General features: G+C 37.0%; 1 protein-coding gene across 2 annotated transcripts in view; it reads left to right on the plus strand.

Moving 5' to 3' along the window:
* FAM174A (family with sequence similarity 174 member A) overlaps positions 1 to 26,818 on the plus strand; it is a 40,188-nt gene extending 13,370 nt beyond the window's left edge. Inside the window, exon 3 of one of the 2 annotated variants that reach the window (XM_059873424.1) lies at positions 13,909 to 26,818. In XM_059873424.1, the coding sequence (XP_059729407.1) occupies positions 13,909 to 13,948 (40 nt within the window). In that variant the 3' untranslated portion in view covers positions 13,949 to 26,818. Of the gene's footprint in view, positions 1 to 1,840; positions 3,502 to 13,908 lie in introns of those variants that run through there. The other variant, XM_059873423.1, reaches the window with a different exon arrangement.
* The last annotated feature ends 267 nt before the right edge of the window (positions 26,819 to 27,085 follow it).

Raw genomic sequence — 27,085 nt, forward strand, 5'->3', positions numbered from 1 at the left:
CAGATCTTTAATTTTGCCTTTCCTAATATGAAATCTAAATCTGGTTTCTAGTAATCTTAAGCCTAATGCACTGAAGCTACAGTGAATGGTAAAAAGAGGATCTGCCATTTCTTTCAAGATCATTATATTGTCTCTCCATCTTGTCTGAACAAGACACCCTCAGTTTCATTCCTCTTGTATTGGTTTTGCATTGGTTTTTGGTAGGAGGGGGTGCTACAGGGGTGGCTCCTATGAGAAGCTGCTAGAAGCTTCCATCACGTTCAGCAGAGCCAATCCCTGGTGTCTACAAAGATAAAGCCTGCTACTGGCCAAGCCTGGGGCTGTTACAAATGGTGGTAATGCCTCTGTGATAACACATATAAGAAGAAAGATAAACAAAAAGCTGTTGCACAGTTTTAATTCCAGCCAGAGGAAAGCAGGGTAAGAACATGTGAGAAGAACAACTATGCAGACCGTAAGGAGTGGAGAAGGAGATGAAGGAGGTGCACCAGGTGCTGGAGCTGAGATGCATCTGCAGGCTGTGGTGAAGACCATGGCAAAGCTGCTATGCCCCTGCAGCCCATGGAGGTCCATGGGCATGCAGAGATCCACCTGCAGCCCAAGGAAGAGCCCTGACCAAAGCAGGTGGATGTCTGGGAGGAAGCTATGATCCTGTGGGAGATCTGTAGAGAGAGGGGCCCTGCTCCTGTGCTGGAGTAGCAGCCTGTCCTTGACGGACTTCAACCCCAGGGAAGAGTGACCCACAGGACAGCTGCCTGTGGGATGGACTCACATTGCAGCAGTTTGCTCTGAGCTGTTGCTTGTAAGATGGAGCCATGTCAGAGAAGTTCATGGAGAACTGACTTCTCTGGGAGAGTCCCCATGATGCATTAGTGGAATGACTCCTCTTCCTGAGCAGCAGAAGCCACAGGAGATGAACTGATCATAACCCCCATTCCATGTCTCCTTGCACCACTGGGGTAGGAGATTAGGAGCTGGAGATAAGAAGGAGGCAGGGGTGGGGTGAAGGATGTTTTAAGGGCTTGTTTTACTTCTCATTATCTTGCTCTGATTTTTTTTTTTTTTGTTAGTAATAAATTCACTTAATATTGTTAAGTTGAGCCTGTTTTGCCCACAATGGTATTTGATGAGGGGTCTCTCCTTGTCCTGGTTCAGGGCAAATTTGGCAGAGAACCCTCAAAGGGCTCCTCTAGGAAATCAGATTCAATTGCCCCTCCCCCCAACCGGTCCGGGGGAAAATACCTCCTTGGAGAAAAGTGGAAAAAATCTGTTTATTAAACAAGAAAACCTAAACAATATTAAACAATAAAAACCCTTGCTGCTCCAAAAGAGATGACAAACCCAGAAAGTCCCCTCCCCAGATTCCAGCTCAGCTCACTCAGTCCCTTATCAGTCCCTCCAGCACTGGAAATGCCCAGTGGCCTTCAATGAGAGCTGCCGGTGCTCTGCTGGGTGTTCAGTTCAGAGCAGGTGTGAACAGGTCCAAAGAAAGGGAAAAAAAAGGAAAAAAAAAAGCACAGTCCAGGGAACTTCTTTGCCTCAGCTAGCTAAACTAACTAAAAGCAAAAAAACCACAGCCCTGTCCTGCTGTCTGTTCATCCGCAGACAACACAGTCCAGTAGCAGGAATGTGGAGGAGTGAGTTCAGTGTCTGAAAACAAACTGCGCATTTCTTCTCTTCCCCCCTTCAATCTTTGGAACAAGTTTTAAAGGTGCAAAACTTATTATTCAGCATAAACAGAACAAGACGACTGGGGATAAAAGCATCATATAGTCAACCTAGGACACTCCTGGTCCTTATCTCAACCCCTGAATTCTTATATTTTCTCTCCTGTGTCCAGCTGCAGAGGGAAGTTAATGAGTGGCTTTCATTGGTGCCTGGCATCTGGCCCAGGTTGATCCACAACAACCTCCCAAGACAGTTATAGTTGACAAGCCTGCTTAGTATGCCTGCAAATCCTGCATCTAAGTCATCTATGAAGACATTAAAGAGTACTGGGTCTGGAATGGAGCCCTGTGGAACCCCGCTAGTCACAGATCACCAGTCTCATGTCATCCCATTCATTGTCACCCATTGTGCCTAACCCATAAGCCAGCTGCTGTGCTTGCGATGATGTGTTTATCCAGTGGAGTGCTGGACATTTTGTCCAGGATACTGTGAAAAACAGCATTGATGACTACTGAAATCCAAAGTGATGATTACATTAACTGTCTTCCCTTGATTGATGAGGTGTAGAATCTTGTCATGAATGGGTATCAGAAGGACTTTCCCGTCATGAACTCATGCTGGCTGTGAATGATGACTGTGATGTCCTTCAGGTATTTTTCAATAACAGAATAATCTTCTCAAAATTTTACCAAGCACTGAGGTGAGACTGACAGGTGGGTAGTTACCAGGATCATTCCTCTTGCCCTTCTTGAAAACTGGGATGTTAGCCAGCTTTCAGTCTGGGACCTTCTATGATTCTATATTTCTGTGAGTATACGGTGATGGAAACACATACAAAGGTTGTGCAGCTGTCATACTTTTGGCCTTGAGTTGTAGAAATACTTTCCCTTCATCCTCTACCCATATAAAAGATAAGTTACCACATTTTCAGTTTTAGCTCTCTAAATAACTTCAGTTGACTGAGAGCCTTAGATTTTGTAGCAGCTTCAGAAACATTTGATACTAGAAAGTAAATACAGAAAATAGGGTTCTAAATTTAATATGGGTATTAATAACGGGTACATTATTATGGGTAATTATGTACCCATAATTAATATGCATACATATCTGCTTTATATCTGCAAGTGGGATAGATGTTCTAGACCTTGTTCTATTCAAGTTGGACATGACAACGTTCATTTTCCCAGAGGCAATATCAGACCATGGCTTATTTGCCTGAGCAGCTGTGGGGCTTCTGGTCCAATTTTTTATGTTTTCCACTAACATACCATGAAATACCTGAATGCCAGTATGCGATACTGATTTAACTGAAGTATTTGTAGTCTTTTGGATATAAGTAGTAGATAGCCTTTAAGATTTTAATTGATAATCTTGGCAACTCTAGCTGTCCCCAAGAAAAACCCTTAAATTCACTTGTGCTGGTGTAAGTTTCAAGAAAAAGAAAGCTAAAGCAGGATATATTAAAAACTTGTTAATTATAAAATATGTTATTTATTTTTTTATTTGAATGGAAACTCTGTTGTCCTTGGTGCTGATACATGTCTTCAGTACCTATGAAATTGAAATATTTTCCTCATATTTTAATACTGTAGATGCTGTTCTGCCCATTTGCATTACCAGATTCCATAAATCAGAAACAAAATAATTTGTAATGTTTCAAATTTTAAATGAAAATAAAAAATTTCATGTTAGACTCAGTTTTGTTGTCTTTCTAAATTCATAAAAGGGCAAAATTATGATTAAAAATGCAAGTTTTGGGGTTTTATCTGTGTGATGTTGCTGTGGTAACTGTTCTGTCACCTCAACTGTGGCCTTGAGTACAAAGTATAGTGAAGTAAATGTACTTAACACCCTTATGCCAAGGTGTGAGACTTGCCTTGAATATGACATTCCACTGCAAAATCCTCTTGAAACATTTTGGATTGTCTTTTTGTTTCTTTTCTTGAAGCAAACACAAGTTCAGTTTTGGGTAGCAATTGTACCATTCTCCAGTGAGCAAAAGCAAGGGAAGGCTACTGTGAATATGTTTTATTCAGCAAAGTTAAATCTACAGCTTCTTAAAATCTTTCCCTGGTTAAATGGCAAGATGATAATAGTTTCATATTTTCAGAATTAATTTGAATATTTTGTTCAGAAGCTACTTAAAGTTTAAGACTGACAATGGACTACAAGCCTTTTATGTGGAAGCACTATAAACTTGGCTAATGCTTCATAGTGAAGTTGCAACTCAATGGAAAGAAGAGAGCATATGCTTTGTCCAAGGTTAGCCCTTGACAAACGACCATTTAGGGTTGTTATATAGACTGACCTATTTTGACTATTGCTGCATGTGTCAATAATGTCCTTTGCACTTTTCAAAACTGATGACACTTAATCCTAGAAATATTCATGGCAGACTTCTCAGGGACTCTCTGCCCATACATTGAAAGACAACATCCCTTTAAAAATTCTGCAGCAAGGCTTCCAAGTGTGTCTCTTTTCTTCCTAGCTAGTAATCAGGAATCTAGGTTCCTATGTTGTTATTTAATCTCAGTAAGAGGTCATATAGATGAAATAGATGTGTTATAAAACTTAACTAGCATGGCAAAGCAATATTTTCTAGTTACTTCCACCATCGTGAAGTTTACAAAATAAACTGACTCCAGCAAGACTTTCACAGGAGTATTGTTGATTGTGAGAAGAAGATGAGAGTTTCTCTTGCCTGTTGCAGAAATACAGGAGGACGATCAACATTCAGCCTGTATTGCCTGAATCTCAGAAATTCTGTTACCAACAATGGCAAAACCAGAAGTGTTCACAGGCTTTTCCCTGGAGGATATTTCTGAATAATATCAGTGATGTATCTGACACGGATGTTTGACAGCAGGTATCCTATCATCATTGACAAAGCATCCATCTTCTAATGTTACCAGCCAAAGCCAAGTGCCCACTTTGTTGGGGTTACTGCCAAACAGTGAAATGTTTCTTCTGGAATATGCTACCTGACACTCTACTATTAGCTCTGGCTAAGATGGTTGCTTGCCCAAGCCTCCTTTTTTTCTTTATTTTCAATATCTGCTGTCAGACAGCTTGGACTTCTCTTCAGCAGCAGCTCCTAAGTTGAACTGTAATCAGCCAGGCTTCCTCTTCCTTATCGGCCAAGCACTCAAGAAACATATTTGATTTAGGATTTTGTGGATTTTTTCCCAGGACCAGTGTAACCCCCAAATGGGCCCCTCTAGCCATTCTGTGAAACTGCCTGAAGAAGGATTTGGCCAAAGCAGGCAACCTCTGTGAGCAGCTCCTACTAACATGACAGGATAGTAGCCTTCAGTTATAAACAGCTATCAATGGAACATGGATGAAGTGCTGCTAATATATTTTGTCCCCCTTTAAATTGTCCCTTGTAAATTTAAAAGTGCCTTTTGGCACTTTTAGCAATAAAGTAGTTGCATGTTACAACATACAGGTTTTCTGTCTTAGAAAGGCATTTGTTTTCTTTCTGCCTGTGACTTGTAAATGCTGTATTTTATGTTGTTCTGCTGTCAGCTTCTCAAGGACAAGAGGCTGTGTCCAGATCACTTAAAAGAATAAGAAATTAAATGGACTGCAGTGGAATATGAAGAGGCCTTTGAGGACTCTTAAAAGGAATGGAAAGGTGAACCTTCTTGCATAGGTATCATTCAGACTATTAGGCTATAGGTACTATAGCCTAATAATCTGAATGGGACTATCAGACTATAGGTACCATTAATGATGATATGAACCAAGTGATTTCGTTTTGCTGGACTATAAACATTTCCATGTCTTGCCTTCTTCCTTCTTTCCTCCTTCCTCTCTGCCTTCCTCTTTCAACAAGGAAACCCTCTTCTGTTGTGTAGTAAGTGCTGACAAGGAAACATATCCTTCCTATGAAATGCTCTTCCAAGCTCCATCACTATCCAGAATCAAAATCAACCTGCCAGACACCAGGCTCTGGGTTTCCCATTCCTCATGTGTGCATGGGAATGCCTGGGGGCCCAGTTCATGATCACGTGGCAGAAATTAAGGACCCACTATTCCAATAGCATTGATGATTAGAATTGGAGCCATGTTAGCCACTGGAACAGTAGCAGTAAGATAATGCTGTTGACGATGTTGGATTTGATGTCCCATGTTTGGAACAGGTGCCAACTTATCTCAGGAGACAACTGCTAGAGTTCTGACATGATACACATCAGTGTTTACAGCCAGTATCTTCATGTGAGTGTGAATGAAACAGTTCTGCTGAGACATTGCTGTGACCTCACTGTTCTTTTGATTGAGGTTGCAGGCTCCCTGTGTTAGTCACTGGATTTCTTATCTATGGTCTTGCATGAATTCTGTGTGTCCTGAATTCTGTGGCACTTAAACTAAATATTTCAGGCGGTACCAGAGATCTTTGTTGTAACTACAAGATCTTTGTTGTATTGCAATACAGAGATCTACATTAACTGTACTACATTAACTGCAGAATTGAACTGCTGTGAAGTTCATCCCTTCAAAGTTAGTATTGCCTGCTTTAGGACTGGAAGAAAAGCCTAGAAAATGGAGGCTGCTGAATTGAATAGAGCACCAGCTCCAAAAACTAGCTCTGGAATGCAACCTCTTGCACCCAGAAATTTATGGGTACAAAAGTTGAAGGGATCAGCCTGTACTCCTGTAATTTTTTAACAATTGTGGATGTAGGCTCAAAAACTGCCAGCTCAAAACCGCTCAGACAGCAGCTTAGTCTTTGTTTTTCTGACCAAGTTGCTACAGATTGGGTGGCTGCCTCTCCCATGCTTTACTATATGTCTCTTGAAATTCTGCTTGGTAAAAGCTCTATCTTATCTACCTCCACCTTGTCAGTCATGGCAGCATACTGCTTCAGTAAGATGTGTGTGGTCATTGAAGGTAAATGGGAGGTAGACCTTAAAAAAACCAAGGTAGATGAGAGAGGAGCTGATGAGTATGTGAGTTGGTAGTGAAAACAGGCCCAGAAAAGGTTTGTCAAACTTAAAGCAAATCTTGTAAATTTTGCCCTAAATCATGCCTTCTTCATGCCTCTTTAAATCTTTATTTAGTGGTCCCTCTGTGGTTTATTAGTGTAGGTGTAAGTATATTGGTGTTTTTCCATGTGGGAATGTTTTGTGCATACAGTTGAAATGTGTAGTCTAAATAAACCCTTGAAAATAATGTCGGGCTGACCATCATTACTCAGGCATGTGCAGGTCATTGGCTCATGTTTGTGACAGATTCCTTTTTATACGGTTAATGCATCTGTGTTAGCTCATTTTACATAGATATCAGCATAGGCAGGTGGCAGATAAAAATATTTTCATTTAAAAACTAGATTTGTTGTGAAGGAGCAGTCTAGACATGATGGTTATATCTTATTACAATGTATTTAATTCTCTTTTAAGGAGATAGATTCTTCTACATTGACAACGCAGTGTACTAAGAGGAGATAACGGTTTACTTACAAGCTGTGTAAATATTTCCCTCCAGAATAGCTGCACTACTACAGCTTTGCCTTGCAATGTTCTTACTAAGCAATAATATTGATGCTTATATAAAATAAACAAAGTTACCAAAACACTTATTCATGTGCTTAATTTCCATGGAGGTCAGCTGGAATTAACTTGATGTCTAACGTCTCTGCTTAGCTTGAAGCATTTTAAGTTGTAGTAATGGAATTCCATTTTGTCTGGAAGAATCAGGTAAGTAGACCAGGCCACTGCAAAGCCATTCCCTGTTGAAAGTGTGCAGGCAGACACTGTACCCTGTTCATGTCCAGGAATTATGTACTTAGTAGTACTACGTGAGCCTTATGACAGACCATAGAGTTCTGGCTTAATCTGAAGTAAGCGTACTTAAATAAAACTTTGCAATGTATGAAGAACTTGCTAACCACTTTGATTACACGTGTTGCTCCACAGACATTCAGAAGGCCAGATGCTTCAGTGTACAAAAAAGTGGAATTTAATTTACAGTTACATACTTAATGGTAGTATGCAGTATCAAAAAATTTAGATACATTTGTTAAACATTATTCTTTGCTTTATACAGCAGTAAAAATTTAATCAGTTTTTACAAGATAATAAATTTTTTTAATATTGTCAAAAATAAATGAATTTGCTTGAAGATTTGTTTTTGCTATTAATATCTGTATAAGACAGATGGGAATACTTACATGAATTCCTTAGTATCTGTTTCAAGTAATCCTCACTGTTGCCATAAGGTGGTGTTTTTAGTCTTCATGATCAGAAGTTTAGGGGTTTTTCTGCTGGCTTTCACTTACTAAGAATACCAATGGTCTGGTTTTACACACTTGCTATTTTAAATCTTAAATTTTAAATATAAACTTTTTACAGTAACATATTTGATCACTTAATGGAGAATTGATTGTTGATATTTATAAAGGCAGTATTTCAAACAGAAATCCTCTGACCCTTGTTAGGTTCTTTTGTGACTTGTGTATGTCCTCATTGCCTATAAAGTAGTTAGAATAAGTGAATTTACAACAAAAGATCAAGTGCTTAAATTTTTGGGAAAGTACAGATTTTCTAAGCAATCTTATTTTGATTCTCTACACACATAATGGTATTATTAGTGACTGTGTCTCCTTTTTCTTACCACAGGATTTTTCTTGTTTACTGGAGGATGGAGAAAATTAATAAATAAACTTTCATTGTACTGTTTTCCTCACACACTTGCATGATTTAGGCCATATTCCAGTTTTCAAATGTTTTTCTACATAAAGAGTAACTATTTTTTCCTTAGTTTTATTTCAAGCCACCCACAACAATTGTGTCTTAGGCCTTCAAATGAATAAAAATCAAATCAATTTTCACAGAAACACCAGAAGTTCTTATTCCCACTCTACAGTTAAGGTACCAAGACCATGAGAAATTAAATTTTTACTAATTTTAGTGAGTTTTCTTCAGTTAAACAACTAGAGATTATTTTCCAGGGTGTTGAAGCATTTCATATGTTCTGTGTAAGCGCTGGCTTTTTTATTTTTGTGTTGTGTGAGCTTTTATAGATCCAGAATCCTAATTTGACTGATCAGCAAATGAGAACTACATTGTGAATGGCAAAGTGGACAAATTTTGAGTTAAAAGATGTCTTTGACATCACTTGGAGACTCAGTGGCAGAGCTTAAAGTGGAATCAGTTTCTCTAGAGCATTGTTCAATTTTGTTTTCCTTTCCTTTTCCTTTTCGGCTTGAAATAAAACACACAGATGTGTAATCTCCGTTCATCCCTACTTCATTCCTCAATTGTACCGAGTCTCATATGCTGAGTGAAGAGAGAAAAGTACTTTATAATTATGTAATTAAGGGCTGTACTGCAGTGATATGCACAAGGGGGCAACTTTCTTCTGCTATGATTAAAGAGAAGTTATTGGTGTTTGGAGAACTGAGCTAGTATTCAGGAGTCAAAAACCCCCAAAACAAAACAAAAAACCTAACCAACTAACCAAACAACAGCAACAACAAAAAAAGGATGAACTTGGCAACTGTTAAAATTGCAATTGTTTGGAAGCGAATACTTTTTTTAAATATTCCTCTGAAGGAGGAGGGATTTCTTTAAGGGTAGAGGATTTGAGATGATGTTTTCAAGGATAAAAAAATAATCTTTGGTGTGCTATCCACAGTTTTCAATTTATTTCATTGTCCAAGAGAAACTAATTCTGAATTTATTTGCTTTGAACACCCTCTTGCAAATCTGGACCAAAAGGCTGAAGGAACCATTTATCTGCAATTGTAAATTTTAAATTCTCTCTAAGAATATGCATTATTCCATTTTCTGTGCATACATATCATCAATCTGTTTTGCTACAGTGTAGCTATATGCTCTGTTTGGAGATACCTGTTTTGTTTCCTTCCCACCTATTGATATTTGGTTTACTTACAAATAAATATGTCAGACAAAGAGTGTTGAAATTAAGAGAAACAGACAAGGTTTAAGAGACAAGAAGCAGCAGTGTCTTCAGTTTACCACTATAATGTGTAGAGTACACTATTATCTGCCACAAACTTTGCATCAGGAGGGGCAAATAATAAATTATTTGCTGAGCTGGTCTGATCTTTCACTCAAGAAAAGTGAGAGTAGAGGCTTTCCTTTTCCCTTTTCCTTTTCCTTTTCCTTTTCCTTTTCCTTTTCCTTTTCCTTTTCCTTTTCCCTTTTCCTATTTTTTCCTTTTTTTCTTCCTCTTTTTTTCCCCTCCTAATGAAGGAGAAATAAAAAAATTGTGTAAGGGTCATTGTTTAAGGGTCAGTTTTAAGTAAGGTGACTTTTCTGAACCAGTGAAAGGTATGTCCCATCTTATGTGGGACATTATCTCATTTGCTGTGTAACACAAATTAGGTGGTTGGGTTCTGACTTTCTCTACTAAAGCAGATTCCATTGAATGTATAACCAGTGTACTTCTGCATAGATGAATAATTAAATATTAGGATAAGAAAGGTTTGTTTTTTATTCTGAATGACACGTTTACCATCAATGCTTAAAAAAGCTAATTAACAAGGTGGATTCTAGAGGTCACAACTGAGCCTACAAACTGTGCCACCCTTGGTCTGCGTTAGAAGACAAGTTAGGGGACCAGGTAGGGTCCAAGAGGAAATAGCTTCAGCATATCAGTCCTAGGCATAACTACCAATGTGTGGAGCAAAGTTGAGAAGAAATAAATGATTCAGATTCCCATTTACATGTCTGAGTGTAATACTTGTTCATACTGGGTTGAATGTGGACACAGACATGTCTGAGTCAGAATGGCTGCAAGTGAAAAGTGCTTCCAGCAAACCTAGATGTAGTATTTGATTTCCATCAGTCAGAGGTCCTGGAAACATTCTGGATACCTCAGCTGCAGAAGGTGCAACCAAACTCAATTTCAACTCTGTTTGTCTTTGAGGCCACAGCAACACCAGGAAGTAATGGATAGCCAGGGATTAACATAATTGGTGACTTAATCCTTCCAAAAAGAAGTTGAATCCCAACAAAGGGGATGTGTATACAGAGGTCCACTTGGCAGACAACCCAAATTTAGTTACAGTGCTTGTTTACTAATATTTGGTCTGACTCCAATGTTTAACAATTTATGTTTTTTATTTGGTATCCAAGATTTCTGTGCCTGAGTCTTTTTCTTTTTTTTCCTTTAACTAAACATGATTTAATTTTCTAGGAGTAAAAACACTTCTCTCCCTCTTCCCACACCCACCTCCCCTCCTCCCCACCCCAGTTTCTAGTTATTCTGACGTATAATAGTGGAGAATTTTTAGTGACCATCCTTAATAATTTCCTTGGCTAAGGGATGGCAGCACAAAGCTCAAGCCTAAAGCTCTCTATTCCTAGAAGTTCATCAGCACATGGATGGAGGAATCAGGAGCATCAAACCCTCTGAAGAGCACAACATCCAAATGAAAGGCTCTCAATAACTCCTTCTTTATGTTTGCAGACTCAGTTCTGAAGCCAAGTGCAAATTCTGATTTCAGGCTTGTTAGTAATTTGGGTTTATGACAGGTACATCTTGACATCAGCATCCAAAACCAATTGACATGTTTACTTTTGCTGAAAGCAGCAGGAAATAAGTTTTCAAGTGAAAGAAAGGACCTTTTTTGAGCTGCTTGATGCAGGAATTATTAGACTAAGAGAATGAGTTTTCCAAATTCACACCAGCTTATTTAACAGAGAATAACTGGGTACTTGGTACAAATCATCATATATTTTAGATAGGAAGGATGAGGAGAACAATAATTTTCATTATATTTAGATAAAATACAATTTAGTTGCAAAATTATCTTACTGTTCTCAGTTGAAAACAGCTGAAGTTACCTTTCTCTAAGAGATAATGTGACTTTTATTGACTGATGTAATAAAATAGAATAAGAATCACAGAATGGCCTGGGTTGAAAGGAACCTTAAAGATCACCTAGAACCAGCCCCTTGCCAAGGGCAGGGACACCTTCCACTGGACTAGGTTACTCCAAGCCCCACCCAGCCTGGACTAACACTTTCAGGGAGAGTTCTTCCCATTTTATAGTCTCCTGACAATTTTAAGGCATAGTTGAACAATTAGTACTGGGTAGAACAATATGGTTGTATTTAAAACAAATGGGTTTTTTGTGTTTATCTAAGTTTTGTTTGAAGAAAAAAAAAAAAACACCCTAATTTGATAGAAAATAAATATTCAATCACTGGAGACGCTTGTAAAAATATTTCAATACAGGAATGACTGTGGAGAATTCAAGCATCAGAAGTCAGTTTTCATAATACAGACAAAAAATAATAGTTTGGAAATGTTGCTAGCCAAAAAATGTTACCTGTTGAAGGTAAAATAACACATAGAAAAATATTTGTAGCAGGAAAAATATTTTCCATTTTGTGTGTTTTCTTCCAAGCAAGAATATCCTACTTTTTTTTTTTTTTTGATTCCTGATGTGAAGAAAAATTTCCAGTGTCAAATAGGTATTTGTCTTTCCATTTTAACTCTCAATTACATCTGAAATATTTAATTTGAAATGCTGAGTCTAATATTCAAATGTTCTTTAAAGTGACTTTTGGAAAATAATTTTAGAGTATATTGGCATTTGCAAAATGTCTACCTTTTTCAGTTTTGTTCTTATTCAAAAGAGCAATTCTTGTAGTATTGGAAATTTCTGAAGAGTAAAAATGCCCTTGTAATAACATGGTTAACATTTTTATTTCCCCTCAACTCCAGAATTCTGTTTCTTTTTCATGAAGTATGAGCCTAGAAGAGATTTTCATGACATTCAATTACTGAAGGCAAGTCTAATATTTTGTTTGCACAAGCTTGATCCTGTAGTTCCAATAAAACTAAACATTTTTTGACTCATCAGGGCTGGATCTAGACTTTAAGAAAACCTTCATTTCTGTTTATGCTCTTAAATAGCAGATGGATCTTAAGAGATAAATTTGGTAGTGATTTTACAAGCAGGTGTGACTTTAACAAAATAACATTATATTAAAACCAGTAATAGTTGGTTTTGTTTCAAAAACCTAGCTGTAGACTATTCATAGCCTAGACAGAGTTTTAACAGACTACCAGATGAAAAGTGAATCATTAAACATAAAATACTAAAATAGAGCTGAATAAGCAACCAAAATATGTACTTGGCAGCAGAGATGTCTGGAATTTTATTGTGTTTTTTTCACTTCTCTTTTTCTCTGCTGTGATGGGAGATGAGATGACAAAATCATTACAGAAATACACAGTCTGGACAGAGTAACTCACAGCCGAAGTCTCAACTTCCTCCTTTCCCTCCCTGAGTGTTGGTCACACAACAACTTCAGCTGTGACCATTGGGCTAGTAATTGGAAAAGAAGACGGTACAGATCCTGAAAATTCCTCAGGAATGGGAAATATAGGGGCTGGGTTTTCTTCCTCTGTGTGTGTGTTGTTCACATGCAGAAAGAGCATACTCTTCTTATAGTTATGGTTTCATCCCCTCTCCTGGGTGCCCATACTTAATATTGCAGGCACCAGATCACTTACCACTTGCACTTCCATATTTAGTGGCATTTCTTAGCACTTTAGCAGGTTCTGCTTAACTCATATTTTTTCACCATTCTCTTTCTCTCCCTCCCTTCTTCCCTCAAAGGGTACAGCCCTTTTCTTTATTAGCACAACCCTTCATGCTTCTTAGACAAAGACAATTACATTAGTCTTGAAAATATTTGGTACTCTGGCTGTGCCTGTGCATTGCATACTCATATATGAATAAAGATTCTGCTGCCATGTTATGTCTGGCCCAGGCATAAACCAGTAATTATATGAAAAACTTACTGTGGAATTGTTAAGAAAATCTGTGCTATGGTTGGTTCAAAGAGATAGGCAAAATAATATGTAACTTAGGGGCTGGGAAAAAATGCAGGAAATTCTTTCCTTCTGTGCCACAAACAGACAATCATATTTATCACTTCCAGCCTTCCAAATGCTTTGATATCTCCTGCTCATCTTTGTCATGCACAGATTGTCCTCCTGAGGCTTCCCAGTACTCTTCTTGCTCTTTGAGTGCCCCTGAAAGTGATTACTGCTACCAAAGATTGTTTGGTATGTGAAAAATCAACCTGAGTGACAATGCTGAGAAAGGCTTGTCATACACTGTATGACCCAGGTCTGTGAGCTACTAATTAAACACTCTAAAAGTGTCAGATTAATTTTGCTTGTTCATGGAGCTGATTCTTCAGACTGGCAGCATCCTTATTAGTGTTTTCCTTTATTTCTCCTTCATTTCAGGAGAGCATCTTTAGCAAGTTCACAGACAACCCCAAGCTGAGAGGAAGTGTTGATCTGCTGGAAGGCAAGAGGGCTTTGCAGAGGGATATGGATAGGCTGGATTGATGGCCTGAGGCCTACTGGATGAAGTTTAACAAGGCCAAGTGCTGTGTCCTGCCCTTGGATCACAACAACCCCTGGCTACAAACCGAGGCAGTGGCTGGAAAGCTGCCTGGGGAAAAGGACCTTGGGAGCTTTGCCCAAGGCACAGTGGGTGAACCGTATCTGAATATGAGCCAGCCGTGCCCAGGTGGCCAAGAAGACCAATGGCATCCTGGCCTGGATCAGCAATACTGCGGCTAGCAGGGCCAGGGCAGTGGCTGCTCCTCCATACTCAGGACTGGTGAGGCCACACCTTGGGTGCTGGATTCAATTCGGGGCACCTCAGTTCAGAACACTGAGGTGCTGAACAGAGTCCAGAGAAAGGCAATGGAGCTGTACAAGGGGCTGGAGCATCTGAAGCACAAGGAAGGGTCTGATGAGGAGCAACTGAGAGGATTTGGGTTGTTTATCCTAAAGAAAAGGAGTGTCAGGAGGACCTTATCACTCTATACAACAATCAGAAAGGAGGCTGTAGCCAGATGGGGATTGGCCTCTTCTCCCAGGCAACAGGTGACATGGTAAGAGGAAATGGCCTCAAGCTGTGCCAGGGGGGTTTAGATTGCATATTAGGAAAATTTTTTTACAGAATGGGTTATCAAACATTGAAACAAGCTCCACAGGGAAGTGGTGAAGTGACCATTCCTGGAAATGTTCAAAATATGTGTGGATATGGCAACTGAGGGTATCGTTTAATAGTGAACATGGTGGTGATGCTGGCTTGACAGTTGGACTTAAGGTTCTTAAAGATCTTTTCCGATTCTAATGAATCTGTGAATCCATGGTGCAGAGTACTTCCTCAATAACAAATGAAAACTGACACTGGATTGTATTTCCGTTGTTAGGCAGCTGGTATGAAGATGCCAGGACATAACCTATTGAGAAACATACCAGAAGAAATGTCCAACATAAGGGGACTGCTGTCTGCCCCTATTTCAAAATCTTGAAGGTTGTAGATGTGAATGCAGAGTTAACTTTGTAATGTCCTAACGTCCTGGAAAGTGCTCTAACAAATGTTTTTTCCCTCTTGAATACTCGTGATTAAAAAAAAAAAAAAAAAATTAAAGCCAGGCAAAAACCCCCCAAAAGCAGCAAGTTTGTATACTGATGTAGTGAAGAAGAAGAATGGAATAAGCTAAATAGGAAGCTAAGAAAGACATATAATTTCAGAATTTAAAAATCATTAGGGTTTTACTGAAAAAGAGTAAACATTTGTCAGTCTGAAAGGGTGGCTGATTGCCTAAATTGTAAGTACAATCTTTCTTTCAGCCTCAGCTTAAAATGTCAATAGCAAGTATTTCTGCTAAGTTTTGTACATCAGCTTTTCTGGATGCTAGCTTTTCAACCAAGAGGTTTATTTCCCTCTGACACACAGAGGCTTACCACTTTATATAGAATCCTAGAATCATGCACGCATAGAATATGCTGACTTTGAAGGAACTCATAACGATCATCTAGTCCAACTCCTGGGCCCGCAGGGGGCACCCCAAGAATCCCTGCATGGCCCTGAGAGCATTGTCCAAACACTTCTTGAACTCTGTCAGGCTTGGTGATGTGATCACATCCCTAGGGTGCCTGTAGCATAAGGAATATATAATTAAGTGGAGGGAGAGGAGAATGGATGGATGGATGGATGGATGGATGGATGGATGGATGGATGGATGGATGGATGGATGGATATTGGTTTGATCTACTCCCAAAGAAGAGTAGAAATGTTACCTGCTCTAGATGAAGAGTTGAGGGAATTTGGAAAAGGAATACTTCCAGCTAGCAGAGTAAGTCTCTGAACACATGATGCAAAAATTTCATATTTTTCCTGAAAAAATAAGTACATGTCTGTGTATCAGCTCAGTTTCACAAGCTCTGCTCTACCTACATTTGCAGACAGATTTTTGTGTTTGTATGGTACACCAATGAAAAAGAAAGCATCTGCAGGACAGCTTGTAGGTTCAGATACAAAATCTTTAACATGAGATCAAGTGTTTTGGGATTAAAGTCAAACATTAAATACTCACATTATTAATTATATATTTTTACTTCACAAGAGTTTCAGTTTTTGTCAGTGCATTTTTCTATTTCAGTTTTCTATTTTTTATAAATTTGAAACACTATTAAAGCAAGAAGGTAAGACCAGAATATTCGTCCTTTGGATATTGTTCATCAGCTTTAATTTTCTTTCTGATTCATGTGTTCAGGTGCCTGTACAGCCTCATCTTCCTAGGTATTTTTGTTCTCGGAAATGAACATTGCTGACTGCATAAGTGATATGCAGATTGTAATTTCTTTGCACATTACAATGCATTTATGCTTTGATCATCAGCTCAGTAATTTCCACTGGCAAATACTTGTGATGTCAAAAGTAACAACAAGACTTATTGGCAATGCCTGCAGCAAGCTTATAGTCTAATTCACAGATTTTTGTAAATTGTCAGTTGCAACCAGTTTGGCAAAGAGAAATAATATTTTTTTCTAAATTACCTTTGTTTTACCAGGTGGTACTCCTTTTACTGAATTTTTCATGATTAACAAAATAATGTTAAATTTTTTTATAATTTTCCAGAGTTTCTCCTAATTGATTGTGTAAAGCAGCTGCTTTATCTGGTTTATATCTATGCATCCATTCAATGGCATTTCATGTTTCCTCAAGGTCTGAGCATTTTTTATATTTGCTCTTCCTTGTCCTCAGTTTGGCCTGCTTTAAACTGGACCCCTAGGGAAAAGGTGCTGCACAAGCAACTTTTTAAAGTATTTAGATCCTTATTGTATGTCCCCTTTAGAACTTCATTTTCTATTTGTCTTCAGCAGAAAACAGTAATAGATTCTGAAAATCTCTTTTTAAGATGCCTTCTTTTTATTGCACTTGTCTAACAGTGCTGAATGTCATACTTTAGTTACTTTGGAGAGCAAGTTTAATAATCTATTATATGCTCAAGAACAAATGTTGGTCTAAGAGCCTTTGTTTTTCACCAGCAGGATTAGTAACATTAGTAAGGCAGAAAATGCCTCTGTAAGCACATGTTCAAAATTTGACAGGTGTGATAAATAATACATATTAATAAAAATCCTTAGTGTCCAGCATTCTTTTCCGTCTGTAGCTATTTTTAACAATGGAAAAATAATTTCTAATGCACACAAGCTATCTTGGAAAAGGGTTGTTTTTGAGCATTTTGACATGAGTAGGACTAGTATTTATCAACAGTATACATTCAAAAAAATCTTCAGTTTAATGAGAAATCACATATAGTGAGTGAAAGGACATGGAGAAATTTGTAGCCTTCCATATAACTATCTGATTCATACATAACCATTCACACTCTTTTCATTCTTAATTATATTACTTAAACACCCACATACATGCACACTATGGCATTAATTCAGTAGCTTTCTCTGAGAATTTGTAACACCAATTAAGACTGCATAAGCAACCTATGTATTTCCCTGAACTATAATTTTGTTTTCTATTTCTCTTCAAAAAAACAAACTCGTACTTTATTGCACATACAGTGAGGCACAAAGAGCTCTTTTGTATCCTGCCCAGTGTCCTGACACTCTTGCAGTACTATTATTCAGGAGTCACCTCACTCCAGTGTTCCACTTTCAAGTAAAAGCTTTGTCTACTTGTTTGGTGACTAATAAAAATTGAAAAATATCTATTATCTGCCAAAATCTGTTCCTATCAGAGCATTTCATTTGAGGAGGATTCAACAGGACAGAATAAAAAATACCTGAGGAAAGATAAGGACAAGATCCTCCATTAAGTTTAGCCTTGCAGATAGCATTCTTTTCTCCCTTGAAGAACTACTTTTTTTTGTTATAACATGTATTTTAAATATATTTCAAGTGTCATCAAACACTTGAAATTGGATTTTGGGTTTTGAGCATAAATGTCTATTGGATAATATTCAAAATGATAAATTGAACATAAATCTGAAGTACTCCTATCTCATCATTTTGGAGAGAATTTTGTATTTGGATCCATATTACCAAAAAATGTGGTATTCCAAAATATGTTTTGAAAATAATACAATACATAGAAGTACACCTTTGTATGACAAATATTTTGTATTACTGGATGGACTTGCAAGATTGTTTTTATGCTTAATAGAATCTTATTCTATTTGTGTGTAAAATTGCACCTTTCCCAGACATCTTTTCTTTTAGTAACAATTACTGCAAAGTTGTATAATGTCTGTCAAGCAATTTTTTGATGCAAAAAATCACTCCCAGTAGAATGAAACATCAAATATCTCTGCTTTTCTTTGGCTCTCAGCTTGATTACATGGTATTGCACTGGAATTGTTATTGTTAGTAAGTTCCTAGGTTTAGCCAATCTTTCTAAGGGAACAAATATGATGACCACATTATCTGCATGGGTACAAAAGTCTTTCTGCTAGCCTCTTTTAATAATGAAAATGCTGGCCCTGAGAAAGGGAGTCCTTGAAGGCATTATCTTCCTGTACATAAAAAATAAAAGAAAAAAAGAGGTAGTCAAACAGAGAAGAGACAAAATGAAAAATTTAATCTTTTAAACAGAACACCAAGTGTTCTATGGAAACCAGCATGTAAAAATTGAATATGGAATTGTTTTTTCCTCTGGCCATACTAGCAGTGTACGTTCTATCAAACTGTCAAAGCTTTCATTATGCATGCATGTGTGTGTGTATGTATGTATGTATGTATGTATGTATGTATGCACGAATGTATAGTTGTATGTATGAAGAAATTAGGAGAACAGGTTGACTTTTGTGAGCACAGCAGGTATGCAGACATTAGAATTCAGTTTTATTCCCGTGAAACTGTTAGGCTACCTAGTCACAACATCTTGGGGTTTGTGCGCGACAAAAATGTCAACAGCTTTCCAGTTCCAAAATTCTTTCAAATTACCACTCTGTGTGAACATGGGATTTAAAATTATTTTCTTTTAGATCCATTCTTCCAATGCAATTATTCTTCAGTAAAGAGGGCTCTCAAAAAGCAGAAACAAATTTCAAATGCAATAATAATTCACCATGTGGTGGGCTGAAAAAAAATCAGACTTTTTACAAAGGCCCATACCCATGAAGTACACAGGGATTGTTAATCTCAGAAGAAAGACGTTTATTCCAAGAAAATGTATAAATGTGGTAAAAGACTGTGCTTTTGGCAGGCAATCTAGTGTGGCAGAAGAATAATTTATTTCTGAAATAAAACTTGGCAAAGAACATGGCAGATACTGGAGGTCCAGTATTAGTAGCAGACACTAGAGGTCCAGTATTAGTAGCATTGCATAAGGCTCTAAAATAGATAAGGATATAATCGTTCTTTTGGAGAGGACCTATAGTGACAACGCACTCAAAGTGCCTGACAAATTCAGGGCTGACCATAAATTAAATCATGGTATTAAAGGTACTATACAAATGCCTCTTAAACATTGACATGCTTGAGGCACCAACCACCTCCCTAGGAAGCTGTAACTGCCTGTCTACACACACTCCACAAATCACACTGACTACAGATTGCACCTAGCATCTAATGTTTACTTTATGTCTGGACTAGATTTTCTTCCCTTTTTCTTTCCAGTCCTGACTTTACCTCTCCATTTAGTCTTTTTTTTTCTTTTTTTTTTCTTTTTTTTTTCCTGAAGGAGTAAGTGACAGAGATCCTCTCATTCTTCTGATATATTTGTCCAGAGCCAGATGGCACTTCTAGGAAATGGCAGCTGCATTCATGGTTGATTTTGCCTAATTTCACTTTCCAATACTTTCTTCTTATTATGAACTTCACTGATAGGCTGAAGAACTTCACAGAATGGATGGCCTTTGCCATGTCTGACTTACTGAGTTATCTGAGTTATTTCTAAACCATTTTAGAGAAATCAAGTAAACTAAATTTTGATCTAACACAGGCACGCCACCCCAGCAGCTGGCACCACACAAATTTGAACACAGGCTGAGTATTCTGCCTGTGATTAGCTAACCATTTGATTGTTCAGAACTAAATCTTATTTAATCTAAAAATTTTATTAACAGAAGTAATGCAGCATCTCTACTGTAGCAGGGGATGACTTAAAATACTTTTACTATCTCCTATTTCACTAAGCATTTACATATGTTAAAAAAAACCCATCAAAATCAGTTTTGAAGGAGCTGGTAGTGTAATAAATCCTTAGTTCAACATATTTATAAGAGTTTACTGAAAAAATTATGGTTTTCATCTTCATTTTCAGGAGGATCAGCTTATCCAATACAAGGTAGAAATGAAAAGAAAAAGTAGTCAGACCTAGAGGATGCATTAAAGAATAGAAGGGAAAAACAAGCTGTGATAAAGATCCAAGCTTTAAGTTATATTTTGATTTTTCTGATTCATGGTGCTCATTTAGATATTTCCTTTCCCTCCCTTCCTTTGCAGTTTCCTTTGCCAGTATGGCTAATCAACACAAACTGGGCTGGTTTTTGGCACACTGGCAGTGAACATTCTTCATTCTTCCACCTATATATATTTCATGTCCCAAAAATGATAACAAGCCATCTATTGGAATCAGTTTTCAGAACCTAGTTTCTAAGTATTAAACTGGGTCTGAGAATCTCCTAGAAGAGAGTTTCTGGCCCCCTAAAATTGCCTGTGAAAAGTTTACATTATGACGGAATAGCTTTTTGAATTTTATTACTGGAATACTATTGCTTAACTCATAGCACAGATGAAGCGCTTTTGAAAGTCCTAACACCACTTCAAAAAGAGATTGGGTAGAGTGTAGGAGCCAACACCTAGTACTCTTCAGACATTTCCTTCAAACATAGCTATCAAAACCTTGCTGCCAAAGGCTAGGGTCCTTATAGAGCATGAGTTTGAGAGGCATTGTACCTGCTTGGAGGAAACAAGGATTTGTCATTACTCCTCAGGACCAACTCTGCCATCAAAGCTGAACCTACTGTAGTCAGGAGCAGCGCTTAAGATGTCCCAAGGTCTCTTCCCACCTGAATTACTTTCCATATGATTGACATTGTGGTACATAGATCCTAAATGAACTCCTTGTAGCACCTTTTCCCGAGACTCAGAGCATAAGGTCACCATGCTTCAAACGTGGCCAAATGCTAATGCCTTCATAGACAATGCCTAGGTCTCAAAAGACCTCTTTTACTTTTCTTCCTGTTTCATTTTACAGCTATTCAGTAAGTTGGTTCAGCTTCTGCTAATAGAGACTATTCTGGCAGTAAAGTGTTACTCAAAAAAATCTCCAAAGCAAACCAAAAGCTCTAAGCTGAACTTCTAGGATATAGGCTAATAGGTAATGAATTTCAATGTAATAAACAAATCTAAGAAGTTTGGTTAGGTTTTTTTTTGTTTGGTTTTTTTTTTTTTTCCTGTAAGATAGTCTTAAAATATTTTCCTTTAATATTTTTTTTTCTTTAACTACCACTAAGTTTACAGTTGCATAAGTCTAGTTAGTCAAGCACATTTACCAGACAATGATTTTCACTTCACTTGCTCTGGATACATATCTACCATATATATCTTTTATATTTTTTAATATAACATTAGGAATTTTTATTGTCAATAATAGCTAAGTGGAAGATATGCTGCAAAGAATATCTGAAAAAAAAAAAAAAAAAATCATAACTTCAAAAGATGTGATTCCACCAATTTCTCTTGAGAGCAAGATTGTTTTTGTTGTTTTACAACCCAATCTTTACTTATGAATTCATTATTTAAATGGTTAAATATTATTTTTCTAGATTCATCCTCATCCTTATCCTCATACTTAGCTCTTTGCCTCAATTCCAGAACCAAAGACAATCCCTTCACATCTTCCAACACTCCTAATTTCAATGTGAAAACAAATTTTTTAATAACTTTTTAAATAACTTTTTAATTTTTTAATAACTTTTCTAGCCCAGTTTAAGTTCTCAAACAAAGCCTTCGTTGGAGTTTTCCAGCTTTATATGACAGAAGTCCACTCCAAAATCCAATTTACTCGTATTAAGTTAATGTCTCCTGAATTGTAGTTTAAATAGCAGATAAAATTATATTGAATTAAGTTATAGCACACCTACTATAAAAGTAGCTGCAGAAAAGGAAGGCATTTTCTTATATTTTCTCTAGGAATTTTGGGGAAAGAGGTCTGTTTTATTTTGGTTTTGCTAGAAACTAGAAAAGAAAAACCTTTCAGTCACTGACAATATGTCAAGTTCCCCAACACAGCAGAAAAATTGACAGTCATAGAAGAGGAATGGAACTCAAATTTTTTTTCCATAAACATATATTCTTCAGTTACTGCCTAATTCAAGACAAATATTGCTTTGATAAATGTAAATTTGAACACAGGCTGAGTATTCTGCCTATTCAGATGACAGGCTGCTTCTAGGTAGAAAAAATAAATATGGACTTGGACAAAAAGAAAAGAGAAAGCCAGGGAATTTAAAAGATTAGCATAATTAGGTGGGGTTTACAATTATTTCTGTATTAAATGTTTAAATATTTTAATAGCATTGTCATCCTAATTTATGAAAATTGACACAATGTTTTCTTACCTAAACTTCTGATTACAAATAATAAAAATCTTAAGTCCCCCTATTTTAATGGATGGAGTAGGTTAACAAAGGACATAGAATGTTTGCTCATACACAGTTTAATCTCTATAAATTTTTATTAATATAATTCGGTAATAAGATGATGGAAAAAGAGTTTTCTTGGAGAATTAGAAGAAAATTTTATTTTCTACTTCAGAGAGCAAGATTGAACATACGAAAGGAAGTTTCTAAAACAACCTGTTGGAGTCTGTTGCCATAATCTCCCAGGCATTTGATATAATCAAAGGCAGCCCAAAAACCTGTCCTCAGCTATTCCATACCTACAGGGTATCAGCGAGACATGTCACATGATCTTTGCCAGTCACTCTTGATCATTTTTGTGTGCTTTGTTTAGTTTTATGGTTTATGCTAGTCTATCGAGGAATTCAAAACATTAAGCTGGCCATTTTATTTCAGTTGAAGTATTATTGGTTATACTACAGATATCTTAGGAAGCATTATTTACTCACATAAAAGGAACACACTGAAAATATGAAAACACAGCAGTGCTTGCTATGATAATATTTTGGAATACAGATTTCAGGATGTCTGTGAATATCAGTAACATTATGAGTTTCCAGTTGTTTCAAATGCTTTACAGGAGATGTGTTCTAGTTGAAACAATATTTCTCCATTTAAAATGCAATTTTTAAACTCTTCCACACACATAACAAATGTTTCAGTACAAAATGAACACTCTCTACTTTTTATGTTGCTTAAAGCTATGAGGATGCTAAGAATATAAAGTACATACTAGCATTATAAAAAGGTTATATGAGGAAATAAGGAAAATACATTGAGAATATTCTGGACTTGATTACAAACTGTAAAGCATATAATCTGGAAGTACACAAAGTGATACCATTATATTCATTAAGCAACACTACTAAGGATAGCAGTAGTAAAAAGGATAGTTGTATACTTTTCCAAATATTTACGGGGCTGTCTGGTCTGGCTGCTCATTATCTAAACCTTTCTCAGTTTGCAAACTGAATAAACTGGAAGCATGCAGCAGTACAAGAATAAGACATTTATTCTGCTCAAAAGTAAACTTTTTTTTCCCCCTTTTTAAATGGCTGCACTACTAAAAGGTCTGATTCATCAGAGAAAGCTACCAAGAATAAAATTTTAATAATAAGAGAAAGAAAATTCTGTCAACTTAATCAAGAACATTATTGTAGTTAAATGCCCCTGAACATTACCTCAAACAGATACATTGCAAAGCACTCACCATTCCTTTTATGAAAATAAAAAGAAGCTTGGATGAGGTATTAACTAAAATCCTAGATTGCTGAATTCCTGGAGCATTTGATTGTGATGGTTTTCAAAAAATATTATATTACCATAAAATACCTCCACTTACCCTTAATAAATATCCTACATATGATACTACTGGACAGAAACCATTTTCTTTCTTAAATATGAATCATGAAAAAAGAAATCTATTCTATTTGCTTTAGGTTCATTCCTCTCAGTTAGAAAGACATTAGTTAAAGGGCTGCTGGTCAAAACTGACATATGCAGCTCATTGCAATTTCAGCAAAATTCTCACAAGCAGAAGGCAGGAGAGAAAATGCCCAAGCATTTGGTTTTTCATCTGGCTACTAAGAAATATTACAGTATTTGATACAACCAGGACTTATTAAAAACAAAAAGCTTACTGATGTCTCATAAATTCCCCTACAATAATTTTGGTAAAGACAACAGCTGAAATACTACTTTTAACCAATGCTGCACTGAAGTGTGTACCTGTTTCAAAAAACCTTTTGTAAACTGCCAAACACTAGGAAATTTGTAAGAGCAATTCTTGTCTAACTTAGTGCCTGAAGAGCTTTTAATATGTGGGGTTTTTTTTATTTTTAGGTGGCTCAAAATTTTCACATTTTAAAAATATCAAACATCTCAAAGATCTTTTATGTGCCCACAAAGGCTTTCATATGAGTAAGAAGCTGGAAATGTTGAAGCTGTTTATTTAAGAAAGTGAAATATAGGGTTATGTTTAAATGATGGGGTTTTTAGGATATTTTTGCAGTTCTTCAAGTCTATTTACAATAGTTGAAAAACTGAATAGGAATTCAGCTTTCATTCTATTTCTTGTTCATTTTTTTTAAGGTGGAAACATCATCATCATCTCTTGATAAATTTACAAAATCAGATTTTACAGCTTTGTAGAAGAAACATATCTAATTCTTGTATCAACACACCTGAAGAGAATCAGAGATGAGGTTTTTCAATGTGTTTCAATCTGTCTTGCTCTGACACCTTATGCTGTATGGTCTCACTACAATTTTGCTGACTGTTTTTCATACTTTAATTTCTATAGCAAGATCAGATGCTTTTTACTTTAAGGTGCATGGCATTAGAGCACATCATGGCTGAAGATTTTTTCTACTTGTGCCTTTCTGCCATGTCACCAGTTTACCTCCCAGGAAGAGAAAGCAGGTTTGGACAGCCTGTTACCCACTTTGCATACAAAATATCCTAGTGTATGTTTTATGCTCAGGTTTGAACAGCTGTTGCTGTAGGAACTTGGGCTAATCAGTTTTAGAATTTAATAATTTCCCCCGGGTTTGTGAAGGAGCTCAAGCTGTGACTTCATCATCAGTAGATAAAGTAGTAGTAGTAAAATCAAAGATGCATATTTCTTGGAAGTTGGAACTTGAAAATTCCAAACCCTGAGCCATACAGCCGGAAGAAATGTATCCTTGGAGACTTAGAGAGCTGTCAGTTCTCAGACATCCTTGGACTATTTTTAAACAAAATGTTGTGCCTGAAAAACATAAAGTCTTAACAAATTAGGAAACTTTAAAGTACAGAGATATGAGATAACATCTGGGACAAAAGAGCCTTAGTAGAATTTCTAACAGGGAAACTTTCTGAATCATGTATGCATTTTGGAGGCAATGAAAATATTTCCTATATTTGCCTCTTTCTACCTTCCTTCTCTACTTTGGTAGAGTCTAAGATGTCAGCAGGAAGAGCTTTGATCTACTCTTAAGGCTGAGATGTCACAGAAAGGACAGGTTTTCTGTGAATGGGAAGGAGGACATTCACTGGAAATACCAAGAAGCCTGGAGGTCTGATTTAGTTGCAAGACTGTCTACTTTTCATTGTAAAAGCATGGAGAAATCTTCAAACACATTGAGATCAATTGTGATTGCTCAGATTTACAGAGCCATTTAAAGCACCTGCTTAAAGGTCTTGTTAAAGGATAGAAGAATAACAACCAGGAACTTCAGTTTTCATGATCCATAAGCTTTAGTTCAGGTTGAAATCAATTTATTTACCTCCTGGTGAGAAATGAAGAATAGAAAAAGTACTGAAATACAGAATCTATACAAACTGAAATACAAAATGCATATGTTTCTAACTATGGGCCAAAATTTTAAAGACTTTAACTTTCTCACGTGTCTGTCCAAATCTGTCTAAAGTTGCATTCTACTGTTTAAATTCTTTTATTTGTTTGGGGGTTTTTTGTTGTTGTTGTTTGGTTGGTGTTGGAATGTTGGGGGACACAAGACAGATGATGGACTTTGGACTTGGTTAACATAGGAGATTTGATAACAGAATGCCTTGGCAAAAGCAAACGGAACTTTGAAAATTAGACCTAGATAGTGTAATATATAATATAAAGTAACTCATGCTTTAAAAAAAGTATAAAATAAAAATTGTAAAATGAATTTAACATCCAATGAGCCTCTGACCATGGAAAACCTAGAGACAGATTAGCACGCTGGAATTATGAAACTGGTGGCAGCAAAAGAAAAATGCCTCACTAACTAATAAAAGAAAGTAGCTTGCGTGGAGATGGGCTTCCCCCAGAACCATCAGGGAACACCCAAGGATGAACAGCACTTGATAGATATCATCAATCAAGACAACCAAAGTTGTTGAGAAACATACATCTGAATACACGACTTCCCTGACATGACCAGCATCTGCCACTGCCCAAGAAACAGCAACTGTCCAGCTCTGCACAGTGAAAGAAAACTTCATACATATGCGGGCTTACAAAAGAAGTCGAGGCACCCCTGCCTCAGGCATAAAAAACTGTATAAAACAGCACTGCCAGAAACAGCATTTGTGAACAGGGGAAGATCCAGTGCAGTAGAGGTCGGATCTACATTCACCCAGAGCCAACCTCGGGCTCGACACTGTCTCTTTGACTGTGGCTTTTTGAGGACCATAGTTTTGGTTGCGAAAATAAAATCTTTCACATTTATTAATTTGGCTTTCTTGTTGATCATTTATAACAATAGCAAGAAGATTTAATCAGACATCTATATCGGAAAAAGAAAATTCTATTAACTCTGCAAGCAAGAGATGTTGTTAAATGCACAAGTTTGTGCATGTGATTTTAACCTAATCATTGTAGTACACATTACTAGTCTCCCTGTAATAGTATATAAGTGCTCATATCTCACAATAAAATCGGATTCTGACCACTGAGTCAGTCTCTCCATCTCTCTCCATCGTCAACAACTGGAGCCTCC

Source organism: Haemorhous mexicanus, chromosome Z (genome assembly GCF_027477595.1).
Source record: "Haemorhous mexicanus isolate bHaeMex1 chromosome Z, bHaeMex1.pri, whole genome shotgun sequence".
Taxonomy (NCBI): Eukaryota; Metazoa; Chordata; class Aves; order Passeriformes; family Fringillidae; genus Haemorhous; species Haemorhous mexicanus.